This window comes from Amblyomma maculatum, chromosome 1, assembly GCF_055883805.1.
Source record: "Amblyomma maculatum isolate TAMU_Amacu chromosome 1, ASM5588380v1, whole genome shotgun sequence".
In the NCBI taxonomy this organism is placed as follows: Eukaryota; Metazoa; Arthropoda; class Arachnida; order Ixodida; family Ixodidae; genus Amblyomma; species Amblyomma maculatum.
In genome coordinates, this window is record NC_139344.1 from 41,939,830 (window position 1) to 41,960,140 (window position 20,311).

The window sequence follows — 20,311 nt, forward strand, 5'->3', positions numbered from 1 at the left end:
CGCTTCTAAATAGCGCTATGCGATCCCTAAGTAACCAAGAAATGCACAATAAACCTAATCACTTTTTGAAATGGAGTTTCCCAACTGGTATGATCAAAGAGCTCTGCTTAACGCACTCGCGATTAGCTAAAAGAGATTTCCTAGTTTCCATATAAGTTAGTTATGGGATGAAGTTTAAGTGCAGTACTGTTTTGTTGTGAACTTCTTGCCTTTGAAGTACTGGTTTGCATTCCTTTGCAAATAAAAAATATTTTTCATTGCGGCCTCGTTTGCTGTGTATTGAGAGTGATTGATATTGGTGTGTGATGCAAGCTCCCGTCTGGCTTGCCTGCGGTCGTCCCCTGCTTTGGTGGCCTATGCTGAGCTCCTGCTGCTGCTGCAGTATTTGTATAGCCTTGACCTGACTGACGAAGAGCTGCCACAGAAGGTGAATGCAGTCAACCTGGCACAAGTGGGCCTGTTCAAGTATGGCTACAACTCATACCAGCCACTTGCTGTCAAGGTTTGCAAGCTTTTTTTTTTCTGCTTTTTCAACTATTTGAAGCACTTATTTAATGGCTGTTTATTTCTGCTGTGAAGTACTGGAAACTAAGGTAGAAAGTTGAGTCCAGGTTGCCGTATGCAATGCAAACAAATAATTAGTGATCTCAAGTAGCAAGGTTCATTTGAAGGAGAAGGAAACACAGTAAATAACTGCAAAAATGGGGCAAAGTCATTAGTAGGGGTTACACTTGTAGTTTATTTTTGAAAATTTAAGACTTTTGTTCTCTTCAAATGTTTATTCACAACAGGTCTCATTTTTTTTTTCATCAAATATTAATTTTGGGAAATTAATTATTTTTCGCTGATTTAACGTGGCATTCCTGTGCAGCCAAAGTCACCCAGAGTCTTTTCGAGTGTTACTGTGAGCTTGAACGGTTTATTTGCAGCTAAATTAACTTGCAGATCGTAGTGCTTGGGGTTTTTCTTGTATAAATTTCCGTCATTAAAATATGTAATGCAAATAAATGAGGTTGCCAGCAGAAAAAATCTCCAGTGGAAATTTTCTAAAAACTAGGTTTACATATTGTCACCCTAGGTTGAGCGAGAGGGCGAGGGACCACATGGGTTGCTTGTTGATAGCAGTGATGGAACTAACATTCAATCCTCGCAGGGTCCAAAGCTTGGGACCTTTGCACGACATTTATACATAGTGTCTTGTCAGTGTTGCACATGCCGTTGATAAGCCTGTACTGAACTAACTGTGCTAAGCTGGTAGTAGTGAAAAACACCACTTAGCTTTCACACAGTCACGAGATGGTGTTTCCTGGCCTGCAGAGGCATGTAAAAAACCTAGTGAAACATTCTCAGATTGCACAACTGCACTGCCTATCTGCTAATACTACTATCACTTCATGCCCCTGGCTTCCAAATTGTTTCACCTTTGACTTTGGGTAACTCGTGCTCAACAGGCAGCTATCTATGCCTTGCACGCCAAATATACCGGCCTTTAAACTGAATTTCTAAAACTTGTAATAAAGGTAATTTAGGTTTTGTGGGGATGGTGGCAATTTACTGTAGGTGTGACGCTTGGAAAAATTAATCGCCTCGCATGATTACCTTCAGATTGTTGGCATGGGGCTCTTAGCCAGGCATTTGGCTTTGATGTGGATGAAGTAGGGTGATGAATAGGTGTTCTCTGGCCAGTCCTGCTGTCACCTTTGCTTTCTTGCACATGGAAGCAGAAAGCATATTTTTTTTAATCTATACTGCAATATTTGCCAGTATGTCTTGAGATACCAGCTGCGTTTGAAATCACAGATGCTTGATTGTTATTGATTCTTTTTTTTTTTTTGGTCAGATACTGTACACCATAATGTTTTGGATTACACTGCGCCAGTACGTGGAGCATAAGCGTATGCCTGCTGCACCTGGAATAGGTAAGTACTGAATCATGGGCGATATACGTAACCTCATAGTGCTTGCCAGGTGTAACGTAAAATGGAGGTTCAGTTTTGGCGATTTCCATCTGTTATGCTTTTGAGTGTCTGGTAGGAAAAAATTTGTTCCGTTTGCCTTAAATTTAATTGATGGTTTTGGCTGCAATACCCTTTGCACTTGATGAATGGTGCAGCCACATAGATTGTTTGTAGAAATGCTCACAAACGTTTAACATTTAGCAGAATGAATTTATTTAGGCAATATGCTTAGGTTATGAGAGCATTTAGTTGGTCAGCTTACTTATTGCTCTTAACTGTATTTTGTGTTTCAGCCCCTTACTGTTCGCTTGCATTTATAAGGGTTTATAATATCTTACTGGAGAACTGCATCCTATAATTTTAGCTCGCCACTGTGGTGCATTGGTTAGGGCACTTTGCTGCTGTACCCAAGGATGCGGGAGGCCACTTTTCAATAGAGGCGAAAAGCAAGGCACTCGTAATGTGCGATGTCAGTGCACGTTAAAGAACCCCCCAGATAGCCGACATTTCCGGTCACTACGGCGTCTCTTATAGCCTAAGTCACTTTGGGACGTTAGCCGGAGGTTAGCGGCACCAAAGGTTCACTCTCAAAAGTGAAACAAGCAATGGACAATCCTGTGGTTTGGCTCTCAACAACACTAGAGCATGTGTGAGTGCCTCCTTGTGATCAATTTGGGTTTGCTGACTGAAGTCAGCATCAGTAAATGAAAAAACTGTGATCAGCTTAAGATGGGATTTTGCAATACTCTTGGGTTGTCTGCTGCACATTCAGTGGAAACTGTCATGACCTACCATGGCTAGTCTTGGGGATGCCAATTTGCCTGGCTTTGGCTCCTTGGCATGCGCTGCGACACAAGGTAGCGTTACAGCATCAGGTTTTCTGAAGAGGAAGAATTTCACAGCCTCCTGCACTAGTTGCCACGAATCCTGAATGTGAAAGGAGTCACCATGCTGAATCCTGGAGAGCTCTTCGGGCTGAGAAGAATCCTAGCTACTCCCAAGGAGTGAGCTAGATTTACTACGCAGTGGCACTGCAAGCCAAGCTTCCGCTCTGCTATACTACGGAGCGGCGCGGGTCTGCTCATACACTGCGTATGAGCAGACCCGCACCGCTCCGAAGTATAGCAGAGCAGAAGCACACTTTCGGTGCCAGCACGAGCGTATGAGCAGACCTGCACCGCTCCGAAGTATAGCAGAGCAGAAGCACACTTTCGTTGCCAGCACGATAGTAACAGTAAAAGACCCGCCATGGTGGTGCAGTAGTTAGGGTGCTCGACTACTGTACCCAAGGATGTGGGATCGAATACCGACTACGGTGGCTTCTTTTGGATGGAGGCAAAAAGCAGGGCCAGCCCGTGTGCTGTGCGATGTCAGCGCATGTTAAAGAGCCCCAGGTTGTCGAAATGTCAGGAGCTCTCCACTACGGCATCTCTCATAGCCTGAGTCGCTTTGTGACATTTAAACACCAGAAACCAAACCAAACCACTATAGCAACACATGTACAGTCTACAAACGTCCTGCTTCAACTCTTAATAATAGTTCCTTTCTCATGCACCAATCTATTTGACACTATGAGGCCGTAGATTCGCTTACAGATCCTACCTGGCTACCAAGGAGAATGGAAATGAGTCTGATGTGTGTTACAAGCTGACTTGACTGGCCATCAAGCTAGAAACCGAAAACGGTAACCACAAAGGCAGGAACTGTCCCAGTTTGGGCGCAAGGTATTTAGGAATAATGATGAACGTCTGTTAGGTGGCCCTTTACCCACATAATGCAGGTTCAGGCAAGAGCAAGCCGAAAGCGCGGCCAGCGTTCACCGCGCGGCTGCACTCTCGCTCCGAAGAAAGGAAAGTGCTGGTAATTAAGGGCACAGGCGTTTATTACACACTGAGCTGCATTACAAAACGCTGCACTGATCCCCAGACCTCGGTACAACCCATAGCCCTGCCACAACACTCGAAAGCGGGAAGGCAGCAGAGCCAAGAATGCTTGCGGCCAGCACAGCCAACCAGCAGTATACATTGCATGCGACACAGTGCGAAGGACGACAAAGAATGCATGGAGCTCATCTTGGCGACGCGGGTCACACGTCGTTGTGAGTCTCCACCTGCACTGACCAGCGGTTACAGAGAACCAAATGAAGCCCTCCAGCTCTGACCGCACAGGCGGGTGACGGCTTCATTGTGGCCTAGGCTCGAGCAAATATACTAGATGCTTGCATTTAAAACCTGTGTGCCGGGAAACCCAGACGGCAGGCTCTTCGTAACGCCCCATTCGCTTTCCGCACACGAGGCCTTACGGTGCGTTTCTTGGAGCTACCCAATGAAGACGCGAGGCCGATTGGACAGATAGGAGGGGATTTACAGCAGTTCTACAAAGAGTTTTCTTTCCAAAGGGGCTAGTGGCATGACTGCTATCCCCTTCCTCTCGTAATGACCTAGCAAAACAGCAGCAGTGGCAGCGTTCTTGGGTCACTCAGGGAGTGAAGTCCTCGCAATGTATTCATTAATCTTATATTTTTGGCATTCCTAAGACTTGCCGAGGTAGGTCGCGACGGTTTGTATTTGGAATGTCCAGCAGGCCACACACAGTATTGCAGCATCTTATTCTAAGCTGATCAGAATTCCTACACCATCTATAGACTTCGACAACAGTCATCGAAACCAAACTGACCACAAAGAGGCACTCACGCATGCTATAGGCAACCTGCAGTGACCAGGCAACACTAGTGGAGCACAGCGATCGGCACCGCCAACGGCGGCGCCGAGTAATCTGAGGCGGCCGGCACGGTCGGGTTGCATTCGCCTTGTACGGTGGAAAGCATCTCGGCTCTCATTTTCTGTGGTTTTAAGGCAATCAAATGCCTTCAGAGCTACTTCCGAAAACCAGTACTGGCGAAAGGACTCAGCCTGTTCGAGAATGGTCATGTTTAGAACGTGAACGGTGTCGAGGTCACCGCGAAGTGCGCGCCGCTCGCGACGCAACACCCGCGCGCACAACTTTGAATTTTGCGTCAGTCGACAGAAATATTTTTTTGTAACAAAATTTATTGCCTCAGGGCATCACTCGGATATGTGATGATGAATTAGGAAATGATTAAATGGATGAAAAATGTTTTAAACGTAGCTTTTCATTTACCTATTGCGTTCGCACCTCATACCCAAACATAGAAAGTGCAGAGAGAACCTGAGAAGAGATTGATCGCAGTTTCTTCTTTTTTTCTTCTTGCTGTTTAATTACAGCAGCATAATAACTTCCTCGCGGTTTCGCTTTACAGTTTAATACCATGACGAACACTTGTTCGTGGTGCACCTTTCGACAGTGCCGCGGAGGTTACAGGAGGCATGGTGCGGTACCCGCGCTACGGATGTCGTGGCGATTGTAAGCACTGTGCGGTTGTAGCTTGAGTCATCAACGAAAACTGGCATTTAGTCACGGAGGCCCCGACCTCTGTCCTATAGGCCTGCGTGCCGGGGGCGGGGATCGAGTAGGGAGCCTCCTACTTCGGTGGAAAAATATAAAGTTTTCAACAACAGCTTGCATGCATTTTGTACCTCCGTACCAATTAAAGCTTGGGGAAAGCCGGCGGGAAATGCTGGCACTCAATGGCAAAGCTTCCGTAAATGAGGTCATTAGGGTTAAGATTTTTTAACGTTGCTACTAATGATGAAACTGTCTATCGTCTGGGACAAGAAACTCTTGAGCAGCTTGAGCAGTCGGTGCAAGAAATGTTTGGCGCGGAACGATAGAACAAAGTTCCATGCTCCGCGTACACAGTATCACGGGCCTGCACACTCCGCCACTTCGACTTTTTCAGAACCTTAAGAACTATTTTACAGTAAAATATGCTTATCCAAATCTGTCATTGAAAGTTGTGAACATATTTTGGCTTTAAGGTTCCGAATAGACACTGCATTAGAAATCCGGTTCACAGATCCACGAGCATTTTTTTTTTATTTCGCCTCCGATGAAACGCGGCTGGAATTCGATGCTGCGGCTGCGCGACTTTGTTGTTTTTCTGGATGTTACGTCCTTTAAAACGACAATATGCCACTCGATCCTGCACAACATATACCAGTACGTGCCAGATTTTACAGCGCGGAACGCATACTGAGGAGAGTGCCCCAACCAGCATGCGACTCCCCGAGTCAGAAGTTTATATATCGTTTCCTCCGCTCAACAGGCAATCGGCTTATTTTAGCTCCTTGGCATCTGTATGCCATTGGCCCCATAACCAAACAAATTTCAGTCATATTACTCTCTCATAGCCACTATCCCCTTCTCTCATCATTCTCTCCAGGCTCTCCCAGCAAGCGGTACGCTTGGGTTTCTTTTGCGATTGTGGAAGTCTTTCTCGCCGCCCATGCGCTTATTTTTATTCTTGTTCACATCCGTAGTTGTCGAAGCATCGCACGAGACCTCTGAAGTAACTAAATGAGTAACTCAGTCACTGGGATAACAAAACGCGAACGCAGAAGGAACACAGCAGCCGCAACATACACAGCGTCAGCTTCTTCGCCGCCTCAGTATTAGCTCCTGTCGACCGCCAGGTGGTGCCACATGTCTCAGCAAACTCCATTGCAGGTTGCCTATAGCGTTGTTGAGAGCCAATAACAGTCCACCTAGCTGTTGTACTGTAGCAGGGTGGGAACGAGCAAGTGGATCAGACATCTGTGGGACACCAAGACGGGGCAGTTTTTTACTTTGCCGCATTGCAGCCTTAAACTTCATCAAATGTTGACAGTTCTATCGCATATGAATTTTTGCTGCCTCCATCTGAATAAGGGATTTATATTTGTATGTACTAGTTGGGATTTTTAGTTTCTTTAAGGGGTGGCGGGGGACGAGGGGAGACATAGGACGTGATTGAACAAAATGGTGTGGCATTTGTTTTGCAGAGCTTCGGCGACAGATGAGTATGGGTGCATCAAGCCTTGGTATGGGCACACAGCTTTATGTGCGCCGTTTGGGCCGCTTGGTGCAGAAGTGGTTGACCCGCTATTGGATTTGGGTGGTGGCCACCATGCTGATGGTGATCTCGCTGGGTGGCACCGAGGTGGTCCTCTACCGCATAGCCTACATGTTGCTATTTCTGTTCTTCATCGTTGTCTTCCAGGTATGCCCATTTTTACTTACGGGTATTAGGATGTCGAGGCAGTTACACTTGCAAAGCTTGTTTCATGACTTTGCTTGTTTTCTATTGTGTGGGTCCCCTCACGCTCACTGCACAATGAGGAAAAAATAAAGGGAAATTGATAAGAGGTGGGAGGGGTGTGGCAGGGGGGTGGCAGGTTGCTTATCTTGGGCAGCACGGCTTTATATGTGGGGATGGTGATACTGTATTTTGGTCACACAGTGTAGACACGTGACAAATAGCGGCCATGGTACCGTAAGCATTGCTGTTACACCTTAGGTTGTTAAGTAATTAATAGCATTCAAAAAAACTATTGCAGTGGCCATAAAAGTGACAAAACATAGATGGTTTCATCATTTCCATGGCATGCTCATTAGGGAAAGCTGCACATTGCACTTTTCAGCCTCACACCAAAATTGCCACACAGCGTAGTGGCAAGTTACTTCGAAATTGAAAGTTGACTTAATGAACTACATAACAGATAGTGTAACACACCTTAATGTCCATTAGTAGCATTGAAATAGTGTGCAAATAACTAGAAGTCTATCGGCAACCCATACTCAATGCGCACAGTATGGAAAGAGTTAAGCACCAGAGCTACGTCTTGTGTAAATACTAAAAAGGACAAGGGGAATAGCAAGGAGTACAGAGGGTAACGACACTTTGACAGTATCAGAGGAAAATTGGTGAGCTTTCATTGGTGTTGCAGCTTGCAGGTTTTTTTTTGTGTGTGTGAAATGGAAGACCTCAGCCTAAGAAATATGCTTAAACCTGAATGTAATAAACTTCCATGTAGCGAATTTTTGATATTACGAAGTTTCTCAATTGCCCAATGCCACTCCATTGAAGTGAGTGTATTTAAGAACTCCATGCAACAAAGTTGTTGCAGCGGTTGACCGTGATATAACGAACTTGCTGCGCCGGCTATCTACTAGCCATTGCCAAGTTACCGGAAATTTGGTGGAACTGCACTAGTTTCATGATGATAAAACAACATCTACGATCGCAATGAGAGACCACAGCCCAGAGGAATAGTTGCTTTCTTTGCTGCAAGTACAAGCGCGCCCTTGTATATTGAGTCTGTATTAGTACTGAACTATTGTTCTTCTCTGATAACATGTGCAAAAGTAAAGTACTATTTTCTTTGTCAAGCTCTGTGCAGAACATGTCAATTCATTGAACAAAGGTTGCTTCTTATAAGCATTATGTTACAACTTGATAGGATTGTGCATTGGTGGCCTCGTGTAACAAGTGCACAAAGATTTTCAATCCAACTGTTAGTTTGGCAAGGTTTTTTACTTTGCCATTCCATCCATTTTTGTGGCATTGGCATCCACATTGTGATGTCTTTGACTACTTGCAGGTTTCGTACCAGTTATGGATCAAAGTCATGTATGGCTTCTGGCTGACAGTGATCATCTACTCGATGCTGGTGCTCATTCTCATATACACATACCAGTTCGAAAATTTTCCACACTACTGGGAGGTCTATCTGCACATACCTTCAGAAATGTAAGTCCTTATATTGTGGTAACAAGAATTTTTACTGCATGGCTGATCCAAACCCTTGCCATGTGGGTAACCTTGAAAGTTTGTACAAGTGTTTATACTGAAAATAGATTGAAGTATGGGACAAAACATTTAAGAAGCAAACAAGAAAATACACAATTGCACATGTCCAGCAGCTCTGCTAGTAAGAAGATCACAAAGGCGAAAAAAAAAAATACAGACATAAAAAAAAAGGAAAGTGTAAACAAGCATTAAAATTCATTGCAACTTTATAAGACATCTAAAATCTAGTGGCAAGGCATGCATCAGAAACCTTGATTATCTAGAAGTGAAAAATCCTTTGAAAATGGGGTCATGTGCTTATTCACGTAGCTAAAACTGAGTTTTTCCTCACTTCAACGATTCAGAATGCATTTCATGTCATTCTTTACCAAGGTACAAATATAACACAAACATTTTTCCTACTGCTACTCAAGATAGCTACAGTAGCCGTGAGCTAGTAGGAGAAGCCACGGAAAGAAAGACGAGCAGCCATAAAACGGGAGAGCACGAAACCGGAGGCTTTGCAGCAGCCAGTGATGTGTGCATTTTTGAACTATTGCCGTTCGAATGTGATATTGATGTACCCATTGCTTCGGCTCTTTTGCGGGCCGTCACAGTTCTTATTTGAGGCCTTGGCGCTACTGTGATTGTGTATCATCTTGTTGTAAGAAATACCTCCTGTTTTTCCGATTGATTTACCTCGTGAAGTACTGCTTTCTCGCTAAAAATTACTGCCTGTGAGCTTGAAATTAGAGAGCTTGTGGAATCAGGGGTAAAACACTGCATTTATTTCTCTTCTTTTCCCCAGCCAAAAAGACATAGGCCTGGAAGTCTATCAGTCAGACCCTGGCACTTTGTTCCTCAAACTGCTGACACCAACTTTTTTTCTGATAATTACCATCATCCAACTGCACTACTTCCACCAAGAATTTATCAAGCTCAATGAAGACAACTACCGGTGAGAAACCTTTCTCTTTTTGCTATAACCTGCACTACAAGGTGTTTTACTGATGAGTTTAATTGTTCTGTAGACGTCTTATAAATATGTCCAAATTATCTGGAGGTCAGATTATTAACGGCCTCAAAGTTTCCGTTAAACTATTAACATCATAGTTAATTTTGCTGAAAAATGCCAGTTGTGGTTGTCTCCTTGCGAGGGGAAAACTGAGTGGCAGCAACAATCTTTTGCAGTCTTATAAAGCACTTTACTTTGTGTACACTGCTGGTAATATTAAAGTAGTGTACTCCAAGCTTACTAGGGGCATTTGCAGTCATGTTGTCCTGCTGATAGTCTCCCCATGAAATCCAGCAAGCTGCACAATGTAAAGGCCGAGTGGCATAGTGAACCACATTTGAGAGTTGTGCAGTGCGCTGGAAAAACAGACAGTGCGAGAAAGTGAAGGAAGCACATGTTCTCTTGCTCACATGCAGCTTGAGAGCACAGTGATATTAGATCACCCGCTCAGCAACTTTAGCAGCAAAACTAGCATCAGTAAACACTGTTTTGATATATGGCCATGCGCGCACTACAGATGCCGACCCCTTTTGTCTGGGAAATTTTGCAGCAAATGGTAAATTTTTAGAAATAATTACCGTAAAAACCCGTGTATAAATGAGGTTTTTTTGCAGATCTTATCGTGTCAGATTTCTGCCTCGTATTATATGGGTAGCCTAAATTTGCAGTTCCAGCTCCGTTACCAGTCAGCGCTATCAGCATCAGACTTCCAGCGAGAGGAGGCGCTATTTAGCGAGGCGGCGTCGGTTGACTGTTTCGATGGTTTCGTTTTCACCGTGCTGAACCCGCGATCCTCGCGACCACAGTGCCTGCACCACACACACAACCGGAAAGAGGTCTATCGCACCTCTCATAAGCTAGAGAAGTATCACTCTGCATTTTACACGGGTCTGTCACGGGCCTCTCCAGCCATTCTGACCACGCCCTGCAGTCGGATAGTGGATGCTTCACCAGCATTCGCATGGACAGCGTCTGTCGCGTTTTTGAGGATGCGAGATACTGAACATGTTTAGAAGTACTGAAAAATAGTTTCTACAGAAAGATGTCTCTAGGGAGGAACTCTCGGCAGACGGTACACATACCGGACGATGATGATCAATTGTGAAAACCCCGAATCTGAGAACACTTCTTGGGCGCACATGCCGCTCACCTGCATGCGGTGCTAGATGTGAACAAGCGTGCGGTGCATGATTGCCGGCAGCTTGTGCGTTGCCATCCTGTGTCCAAGCTGGAAGCGGCCTACTGGTTTTAGAACAGCCGGAGAACCATGTGGTCTCCATGATCACTGGGGTGAATGCGACCTGCTCTTCTCGCAGTGCGTGAAATTCTCCAATTAAGCGTGTTGGCGTGCGGACTGGAGCGAACCAGCACTGATATACATGAAGGTTCGTGGACTGTTCGACCCCTGATGCAGGGTTGCATTAAACGCGAAAGCGCAGAGCAGAGCGCATACAATTCGCTGAGCAGCCACAAATTGTAGTGCAAATAAATACTTTTGCTGATCTTTCCTCGCTTGCATTATACACAGATGAAAACATTTCGCTGAGCAGCCACAAATTGTAGTGCAAATAAATACTTTTGCTGATCTTTCCTCGCTTGCATTATACACAGATGAAAACATTTTTTTTTTTTTTTTTTACATTTCTGCTATTCCGAAATTGCACCTTATATGCGGGTTTGTATTATACTTGGATTTTTACAGTGTTTGTCAGTCAATGAACTGTGTGGCATGTCTTGGATGCTGCACTCAGACCAGCAAGACGTTTCGATTGTCTCTGGGTGCCAAGGTATAAAGCGCATTAGTCCAGGCCCCAAACTGTGCGTGTTGTAATAAAGTTTTAGTACTTTCTCAATTATCATGTGCACAAAAATTTCTTAAAAAATACATTAAATTAAGAGTTCAAGGCAGGTTTCTTTAAGTGCAGTTATCAGAAAAAATCCTGCCAGTAGTGAAGAATGTTGTAGCAATTCCTATTTCTTGCTTCTTTTTGTGTGTGTGTAGGGCATAGTGGCCTCTTCAATTAAAAAAGCTTCTGCTTGGATGAAGCATATCCATACAAATTAATATTCCATAGGGTAGGTTTATGGAAGATAATAGTGTGTGCAGCCACCATTTCGGGGAAATGATTTGTGAGCAAGTGAAAATTCTCGAGTTGCATGGGAAAACTTTCTGGTTACGCTTGATACACCCAACAGTTCGGCTTCCAGAGGCTAAAAAATTACGAGGCTGTACATTGCATTACCAGCAGTGTCATTGTGAGAAGAAAACTTGCGTTTCTAGGTTCGATGCATTCTAATGGTCAGCTTCCTTGTCATTTTTCACCCCACTCTTTTCTCTTGCTGGCAGTTTTTGCTTTCTAGTTGCTATAGCATTGGGACAACCTGTTTAAGAATAGACAGCATTGCATGCTATTCTCTCTACTTGTTTTGAGGTTCTTATATTGCCTATTCAAAGAATTGGATGCCTTGTCTTAAGAAAGCCGTAGTGTATTGAACTGATCCTACGTGCTTGTATTGCGCATCGCAGCTCTCCAAGCAGCAATGAAGAAATGGCAGTTGAAAATGAACGGAGGCTTCAGCCACCGGTAGCTGCAGCTGCTCAGGCAGAAGAGGGCATCGTGGCCATCCCTGTGGAGGTACCTGCTCCAGTAGTGGCTGCAGCTGCTTCGCCACGGCCTCACTCGGACGGTGAGGAGTCTGATGAGGTGGCTACACCTGCCACGGTGGTGTCACGCACAAAGACCAGCCAGCCGCAACTACCAGAAGACCTCTCGCCCAAAAGTAAGCTGCATGCGGTTCGTTTTTCTGCTCCTTTTGTTGGCATGTGCTCTCTTGTTAACACACTGTAACTTTCCAGTAATTTGTTTTTGCTGTGTTTAGTAGAGCCGAACATGTTTGGTGGAAAAAACTTTGCATTCTGGCGTGAGGTGTACAATTAAAATGACTTCTTTGTTTCTAATTGTAACCGATTCAGTGTTGTCAAGTGTTGCTAATGTTTTGCAGCCGAAGAAACAAAGTATACATGCAGTGGAATGTTACTTTTCCGACTAAGTATTTTAAATTCCTCATTTTTGCTGACCGTGCGAAAACAAACAGGGCAAATATGCTGCTGCAGCCAACTGCAGTAACTTGCTGTGATTGACTACTGAAGTCAAGGCTGCAGGTTGTGCCCTGACCACAGTGGCCACATTTCTTTCACGTACACAAAGGTCAATGTCCTGCATGCCATCCAGTTGCAGAGAGATGGAGAATGTTAAAATGCTGTCGAACAGTGTGCCACGTACACTTTCCAGTGTGATCCAGTGCTTACATAAGTTTCTACATTTCCATGCGCTAAGTCATCAGTATATTGATCTCTAATTTTGCCACAGTACTGTAGCACTTAGAAAGAAAAGCTCTAGATTAATCTTGTATTAAAATTAATAGGGCCTTTCTAAAGTGCCATGTGCTTTCCACTGTTGTGAATGGACAAATGCTCCCAGCATAGTGAAGGCAGAAAGCTGGACTAATTGGTGTGTCATGATTCATTAAAAAGACTAGCGCATGGAACAAGGGCAAAGACACAGAGAAAGACAAGAGATGTCTTTGACCTTGCTCCATGTGCTAGTCTTTGTAATTAACCACCATAGGTGAGAGTTGAGGCTTTCAGCTACTGTTCCTGTTTTTAAAGCAATATGCTACTATAAAGGGGCCTTCAGTGGTGCCCACATGAGGTCAGTTGTCATGCTCATGTAACATTTCTCCTTTCATATACCTGTTAAGCCTAGGTATATTATACGAGAAATGATAGGAGAAATGTATGTGATATGAGAAATGATACAGTAAAAGCTCGTTAATTCAAATTCCACGGGGCCGCCAGGCCAGTTCGAATTAACCAAAATTCGAACTAATGAAAGTGAGCAAAAATGAAGGCGTTTGATGCCCGGAGGGCACGAAAAACATTTATTTAGCAAAAAAGTCTGTTATCTTCTGCTTCTTCTCTCTGAGGGCTACCGTACTCACTCGGTCTTCTAGCATGCGAATGCGACGCAGGGAGTCTTCTTCCCCCTCTTCAAAGCTGAAGAAAAGGCGCGCGACATTCAGCGCTCCCATAACTTCTGCCGCGGATGGACGCACGGGCTCTTGCTCCTCGTCGTCGTCCTCGTCTTCTGCCTCTTCTGGGACAGACTGCTCCCCAACAATTTCAGCGACAATGTCCTCATCACTTAGGGCACCGCACACTGCTGCATCGCTGTCTACTCCAACGTAATCATCAAAACTGACGTCCTGCAGCACAGCACGCACAGCCGCAGGCAGAGGCTCCGGACTCCCATCGTCGCCACTTTCTTTCATACTTCCGGCAGCAAAGCCACAGTGGTGGAAGCAGTTTGCAATTGTGGACGGCGTGACCTGCCCCCATGCACGCACCAACATGTGCATTGCTGTGAGCAATGTGATGGTGCTGGTCTTCTGGTTTCCAGTGCACAAAGTCATGCGCTCGATCATGTGGCGCCTATAGAAACATTTGATGTTTCTGATCACCCCCTGATCCATCGGCTGCAAGGCCGCAGTCGTGTTGGCGGGCAAAAAGACGAGCCTTGTGGCTTTCTGTGCCGAGCAGTTATCCACAATGAGGAGAACTTGACGCTTCCCTAGCTCCATCCTCCGATCGAATTTCAAGAGCCATTTTTTAAACAATTCACCCGTCATCCACGCCTTGCTGTTGGCGGAGTATTCCGTCGGCAGCGTCCTAATGTTCTTGAAACATCTAGGCTTATGTGCCTTGCCGACAACAAAAAAAGGGACCTTCTCCGTCCCGGTCATATTAGCGGCGACCAGAACAGTAATCCGCTCTTTGCTTCGCTTGCCGCCAGCGCAGCTGTCCCCTTTAAATGTTACTGTTCTGTCAGGGTGGAGCTTATAAAACAAAGCCGTCTCATCAGCATTGAATATATCATGTGCCGAGTAGCTTTCTAAGTACTGCTGCAGAGCACCGCTTCGCCACGTGGCACAAGTTTCTGCATCCACTTCTTTGGCTTCTCCAGACAACACCCGGAAGACAAGATTATGTCTGTCTCTAAAGCGGTGAAACCATCCTTCGGAGGCGACAAAATCTTCCACATTCAAGCGCAGGGCGAAATCGGCCGCCTTCGTCATGATAATTGGGCCGCTCAGTGGAATGTCAGCGCTTCTCATTTCTTTCACCCACGTGATCACAGCGGTCTCAATTTCCGGATACTTGGCTAACCGAAGCCTTTTTCTGTTGCTGGCGAAATCTTCGGCTTCATAGGCATCCTCGATGGCCTTCCTATTTCGGACGTACGTCGACAACGTGCTTGGTGGAATCCCGTGCTTTTTCACGATTTCCATTTTGTTGGCCTTCCGTTCATCCACCTCGCGTAAAATAGCCACTTTCTCCTTCACCGTCTTGGCACAGTATTTCCCACGCGAACACATCTCGCGGACACAAGCTCACAACAAGCGGCGTGCAAAACGAGGGCTCACGAAATGCAACACGAAACCGTGGTCGATAACACTAAAACGTCGTTCCTGGAAGGAGTCGCGGCAGGAAAGACTGTTTAGTACTTGTTCCAGCACCCTAGCGGCGCCCCGATGGTTGTACCATCTATCGTTCTGCCGTGAAAGCTTCCAACGATGGTTTTTAACAGCGCCGCTTGGCGGCGCGCAGTTCGAATTATGGGTGGCGGCGCCAATTTTTGAGTGAATTAACGAGCTGTTACGCGCATAGACTTCTATGCACTGCGGACCGGACCACGATGACTATTTCGAATTATCCAAAATTTCGAATTAACGAGTTGTGAATTAACGAGCTTTCACTGTACAAGAAATTTTTCAGCTGTTGCAAAAAGCAGAGTGCAAAAAATCTTTCAGGTGCAGCCTAAGTGACAGCTGAGTAGGAGGTGCAAGGCTGACATAGTGTTGGGGACATATGGCATGATTGTCATCAGACCCTTCATTCATTGCATCTGTGCTGAAGCGGTGTTAACATACTTCCGTGACAGTGCATGCATGTGTGGTATGCAATCTTTGGCTGCCACTAAGAAGGCATGGCTTCAAACTTAAACAATGCAGATACTCCCATGTTTTGGTTTACACATAGTAGTTCAAAATGAGAGGTCAGCATCATGTATTCCTTTTTTTTTTTTTTTTTTCGGTTATTGGTGCATGTACGTAGACCTGATGTTGGAGTCTGGCACAGGGGATGGTGGTACTGTTACAGAAAGTGCTGGCATGGGGAAGCTTAAAATTTGGCCACTTGAGGGCACTTTTTTGTGAAGGTTCCAAGCTTGCGTGTCTAGTTTAGCACTCTCTTTACTGCCCCTTTTTTTTTAAACTAGAAAACTTCACTTAGTAATTTTTGATTATCTGAAATTTTTTTAACCTTTAGGTTTTGATGTAAATGTTTACAGTAACAATGCCTGAAGCTATTTCTTTCATAGCATAATAAAAGGAGAAAAAAATATCTAATTATAAGTGAATGCTCAGTGAAAGTTGACATAACTTACAAATACAGTCTAAGTCAGAAAAATGGGGCAGTCCGAAATAAAATTTCGTAGAAAAAAATCCCTTTACATAAATTTTCGATTGGCACTGTGGTGAATCAGTTTTGTGCCCATTCTGATGCTTGACTGTCTGTTGACCAGAAGTGCACATATTCACATTTTTACACTCTGTATCCTGTATGAAGAAGCGGACTTTGCTGGACAAGTGTCTCTGCAGCAGCCAGACATATGTTGGTGTAATAGTAATTCAGTTTTTATTAAATTGCTATTCACATGAAGCTAACAATTTTATTGCTTTGTTAGTTTATAAATGTTTTCTGAAAATAGGCTACATTAGTTTTGAAAAATAAATTTTCGTATTCACAGACTCTCTCAGAAAGTCATGAATAAAATACCTAAAGAAGCCATTAAATGGATGTTGCTTCACCGACTGCTACAGTCGAGCCCACTTATAATGGCCCCACTTAAGACGAACTTTCGCTTATAACGAACGAGACCGGAGCGACAGCCAAAATATACATTACTTCAATGGCACAAGATCGCACGTATAACGAACGCCATGAGCGCTGCCGATCGGTTACAGCGAACGGACGGCGTAAACCCGGCGCCCCGATACGAGATAATGATGGGCTCCCATCCCTTTTGGTCTGTTTTCGCAATCCTCCTCGCAAACGAGCTACCCTTTGCTCGCCGACGCGCGCTGCCTACGAGTGTCGGCACGTGGTGTGGCCTCCAAGGCCACGCTGCCGCCCCTCCTCGCAACTCCGCTCTCCTCTCCTCTCGCCATTCCCTCGTCTTCGCCTGTCTCCACGGCGCCAGCCGCCGGCATAGTCTTCGAAGTTTCGTCGTTTCATTTCCTGGCTGTTCCATTGAGCGGCCGTGCCAGGGGCGCGGGGCGCCAGGAGGCAGGCCTCTCCATACGCTAACGGTTGTACTGTTTGCACGGGCGGACTGAATGCGCAGCGGCGCGCGCGCGCCGCTGCATTCAGTACGGCGGTGACGGTTCGTGGCCTCTGAGATTTGCGGAGGTAATCTCGGATGCCATGGGCAGTTGAAAGCAACTACGGTAGGAGCCAACAGGTGGCAGCACTGACGCTCAGGGATGCCTCTCATTGGTCTCCCCGCTGCATACCATGCCCCACTGTGTGTCCGTTCCATTCCGTTCCATTCCTTAGGCACTTCCTCGCTTGCCTCGCGTGATTGTCGCACGTGCGCACGTGCTCCGTCAGTTGCGGCGCTTTGTTGTCATTTTCGTGTGTGTGGTGTGAGCGCTTTGTCTGTCGGGCCTGAGTCGTATAATTCGGGATGGCGGACGGGAATTGCCTGCCTCCAGCGGTCACGAAACGAAAAGCGCTGGACATGGCAACGAAGCGAGCAATTGTGACGGAAGTGTCTCAAGGTGCTAAAAATTGCGAGCTGGTGAAGAAGTACAACGTGTCGAAATCAACCATCTCGACAATTCTGAAGAATAAGGAAAAGATCGCCAGCTCCGACGCCAACACAGCGGGCAGAAAGCGCCTGCGGAAGGCCACCTATGCGGACGTAGAGGATGCGCTGCTGAAGTGGTTCGTCGACGCACGGGCTCGCAACATTCCGATAAGTGGACCAATGATGCTGGGCAAAGCCAAAGACTTCGCATTCCTACTAGATTTTCCCGACTTCTGCCCAGGCAATGGCTGGCTACATCGGTTCAAAGTGCGGCATGGGATTGTTTTTAAATCGATTGTCAGTGAGGCGCATTCGGTAAGTGACCAGGACTTTGCCAATTGGCTTGCAACAAACCGAGCCATTATTGCAAGCTACGCGGAGCAGGATGTGTATAACGCAGATGAAACTGCATTATTTTATCAGATGCTTCCAGACAAGACGCACTCCATGAAAGGGGAGTCATGCGCTGGCAGTAAACACAGTAAAGTGCGCATTACAGTTCTTCTGTGCACTAATATGAATGGCAGCGACCGGCGCATGCCGTTTGTAATCAGAAAATCCAAGAAGCCACGTTGCTTTCAGAACCATGTACCCGTGCGCTACAGGCACAATACTAAGTCCTGGATGACACGGGATTTATTCGCAGAGTGGCTGGGCGAGTTTGACCGCGACATGCAGAGGCAAAGCAGGCGCGTGCTGCTGTTGCTCGACAATTGCTCAGCGCACCACGTGCAATCGTCTCTGACGGCAGTGACTGTACTTTTCCTGCCGCCCAATACCACTTCTAAAGTGCAGCCTCTTGATTTGGGCATAATACGCTCCTTTAAGGCATCGTATAGGCGCCGCATTGTGCAGCGCTTGCTCATCGCCGTTGACCGTCCGGCCGCTAACTTGCCGCTCCGAGTTTCATTGTATTCAGCCCTTAAGATGGTGAAGGCAGCCTGGGCGGAGGCGACGACCGCTTGCGTGCGAAACTTTCCGCAAGGCCGGCTTCGTCGATGCAGTACCGGACGTCGGGCCAGATGCCTCCGATGATGATGATTCCTGCGGCGATTTGTGGCAGCGCGTCGACTCCGACATGGGAGGGCCTGGCATTGGTTGGCAGGATTTTATTTCTGCGGATGAAGACGCGGATATTGCAGAACCGTGCACGGACGAAGGCATCGTTTCTGAAGTGCGGGCCGAGAGCGACGCGGAAGAATCAGATGAAGATGAAACGTTTGAGCCAGCACCCGTAAGCACATCTGTAGCAATGGGCTATATAGAGGGCCTCAGACAACTTGTCTTTGCCAAGGGACTCGGCGAAGAGCACGCTAGTGCTTTAAATAAACTGGAGACCGCCCTCATCGCATCTGCACTGCAGAAACAGACGAGCATCACAGACTTTTTTGCTAAGAAATAAATTTCGTGTTTTGACCGCCAACTTTTTTTTTTCTCTCTTTTTTAGTTTGTGGTCCAGTTACTACGAACTTCGGGATATAACGAACGGACGCCGCGTGACGCTCAGATTCATTATAAGCGGGCTCGACTGTATTAGGTTCAAACAGACTACTGTTTCCTGCTTGGGTTTCCTGTTTGCATGCAATTGTTTACCCTACGCCTCTGTCTGTCAGTCCTGTTGCTATTTTATTTTTGCATGCAGCTTTGCCATGTGTCATTTCTGAGCTTGCTTCTTTTCTGATGCAGCTGCAAAGCTTGCATATTAGCATGCTTTTTGTGATCATGAGCATGATCTGCTTCATCCTTCTTCGTCCTCACACTTGCCTACAGGGTCGAGGTTGCGCTGGGCTTCTCAGCGCTATAGTTATTACAGCCTTCGAAGTCACCTGCACTACCTCCGGAGACGTAAGCACTTGTAAAGGTGGCCTTGACCTTGTGTGTATTTTTTTTTTTCCCCCAGTTTGACTTCTTAGCCTATATTATGTGTGATAGTTATTTCAGAAGACTTATATTTCTGTAGTGTATGTAAATGTTAAGCAGCACTTAAAACCTAAACTTTTTTTTTTTTTAATGTTTAAACAAGCTGTCTAAAAACGGCGTTTTCCACTACTGTTTTCTACAAGATGTAAAGTCTTGATTTATTGTTGCAGATCACATTTGTGCTCTGCTTTACTTTTTTTCAGTTTTGTAGGTCTTTTACTTCACTTCTGCTAGTAGTAGTCAGTTGTCTTTGTTGTCCAAGTTAGTGTGCCTCCCTCCTCCCAAATTGGCTTTTTTTTTTTGTCATGAAGTGAAAAAAGCTAGGTTCACATGCTACTAATCCTAAGCAAAGCTTATTGAGATGTGTATAAATATTGCCCTGCGTGATAAGGGTTTCACGTGCATTTTGTTGTTCTTTATTTTTGAAACTCTATGTACAAAAAAAGAATATTTAGTCACTGTGCACAACATAAAGCCTCTGTTCATTGTGAAGAGCTTACACCCAGCCTATCTGTACTCTGTCTCTGGCATTTCCTGCAGTGTTGTTCTGTATTGGATGTTGTATTTTAAGTGTGCTTTCAGTGTTACATGTGATAATAATGCACATGCTCATTAGAACAGTAACTTGTATGTTGGATCTGGTATGGTGCACGTTAGGTGGGGATTTACTGTCTGACGCTGGCCGTGAGGGATACCATAATGGAGGACACCAGGTTAACCTCGACCGGCTTGAGATATTTTGTTTGTTTTCTTGACACATTAGAGGTTTCCAATACCACTGTATTATTTGTGCTCAAAT

The 20,311-nt window shown here is 45.6% G+C and overlaps 1 protein-coding gene across 8 annotated transcripts in view; it reads left to right on the forward strand.

Moving 5' to 3' along the window:
• Piezo (piezo type mechanosensitive ion channel component) overlaps positions 1-20,311 on the forward strand; it is a 146,900-nt gene that overhangs the window by 43,672 nt on the left and 82,917 nt on the right. For all 8 annotated transcript variants that reach the window (XM_084588011.1, XM_084588014.1, XM_084588012.1 and 5 more), the window contains 6 exons: positions 313-502; positions 1,841-1,919; positions 6,860-7,077; positions 8,459-8,607; positions 9,455-9,604; positions 12,189-12,442. In XM_084588011.1, the coding sequence (XP_084444137.1) occupies positions 313-502; positions 1,841-1,919; positions 6,860-7,077; positions 8,459-8,607; positions 9,455-9,604; positions 12,189-12,442 (1,040 nt within the window). The remainder of the gene's footprint in view (positions 1-312; positions 503-1,840; positions 1,920-6,859; positions 7,078-8,458; positions 8,608-9,454; positions 9,605-12,188; positions 12,443-20,311) is intronic.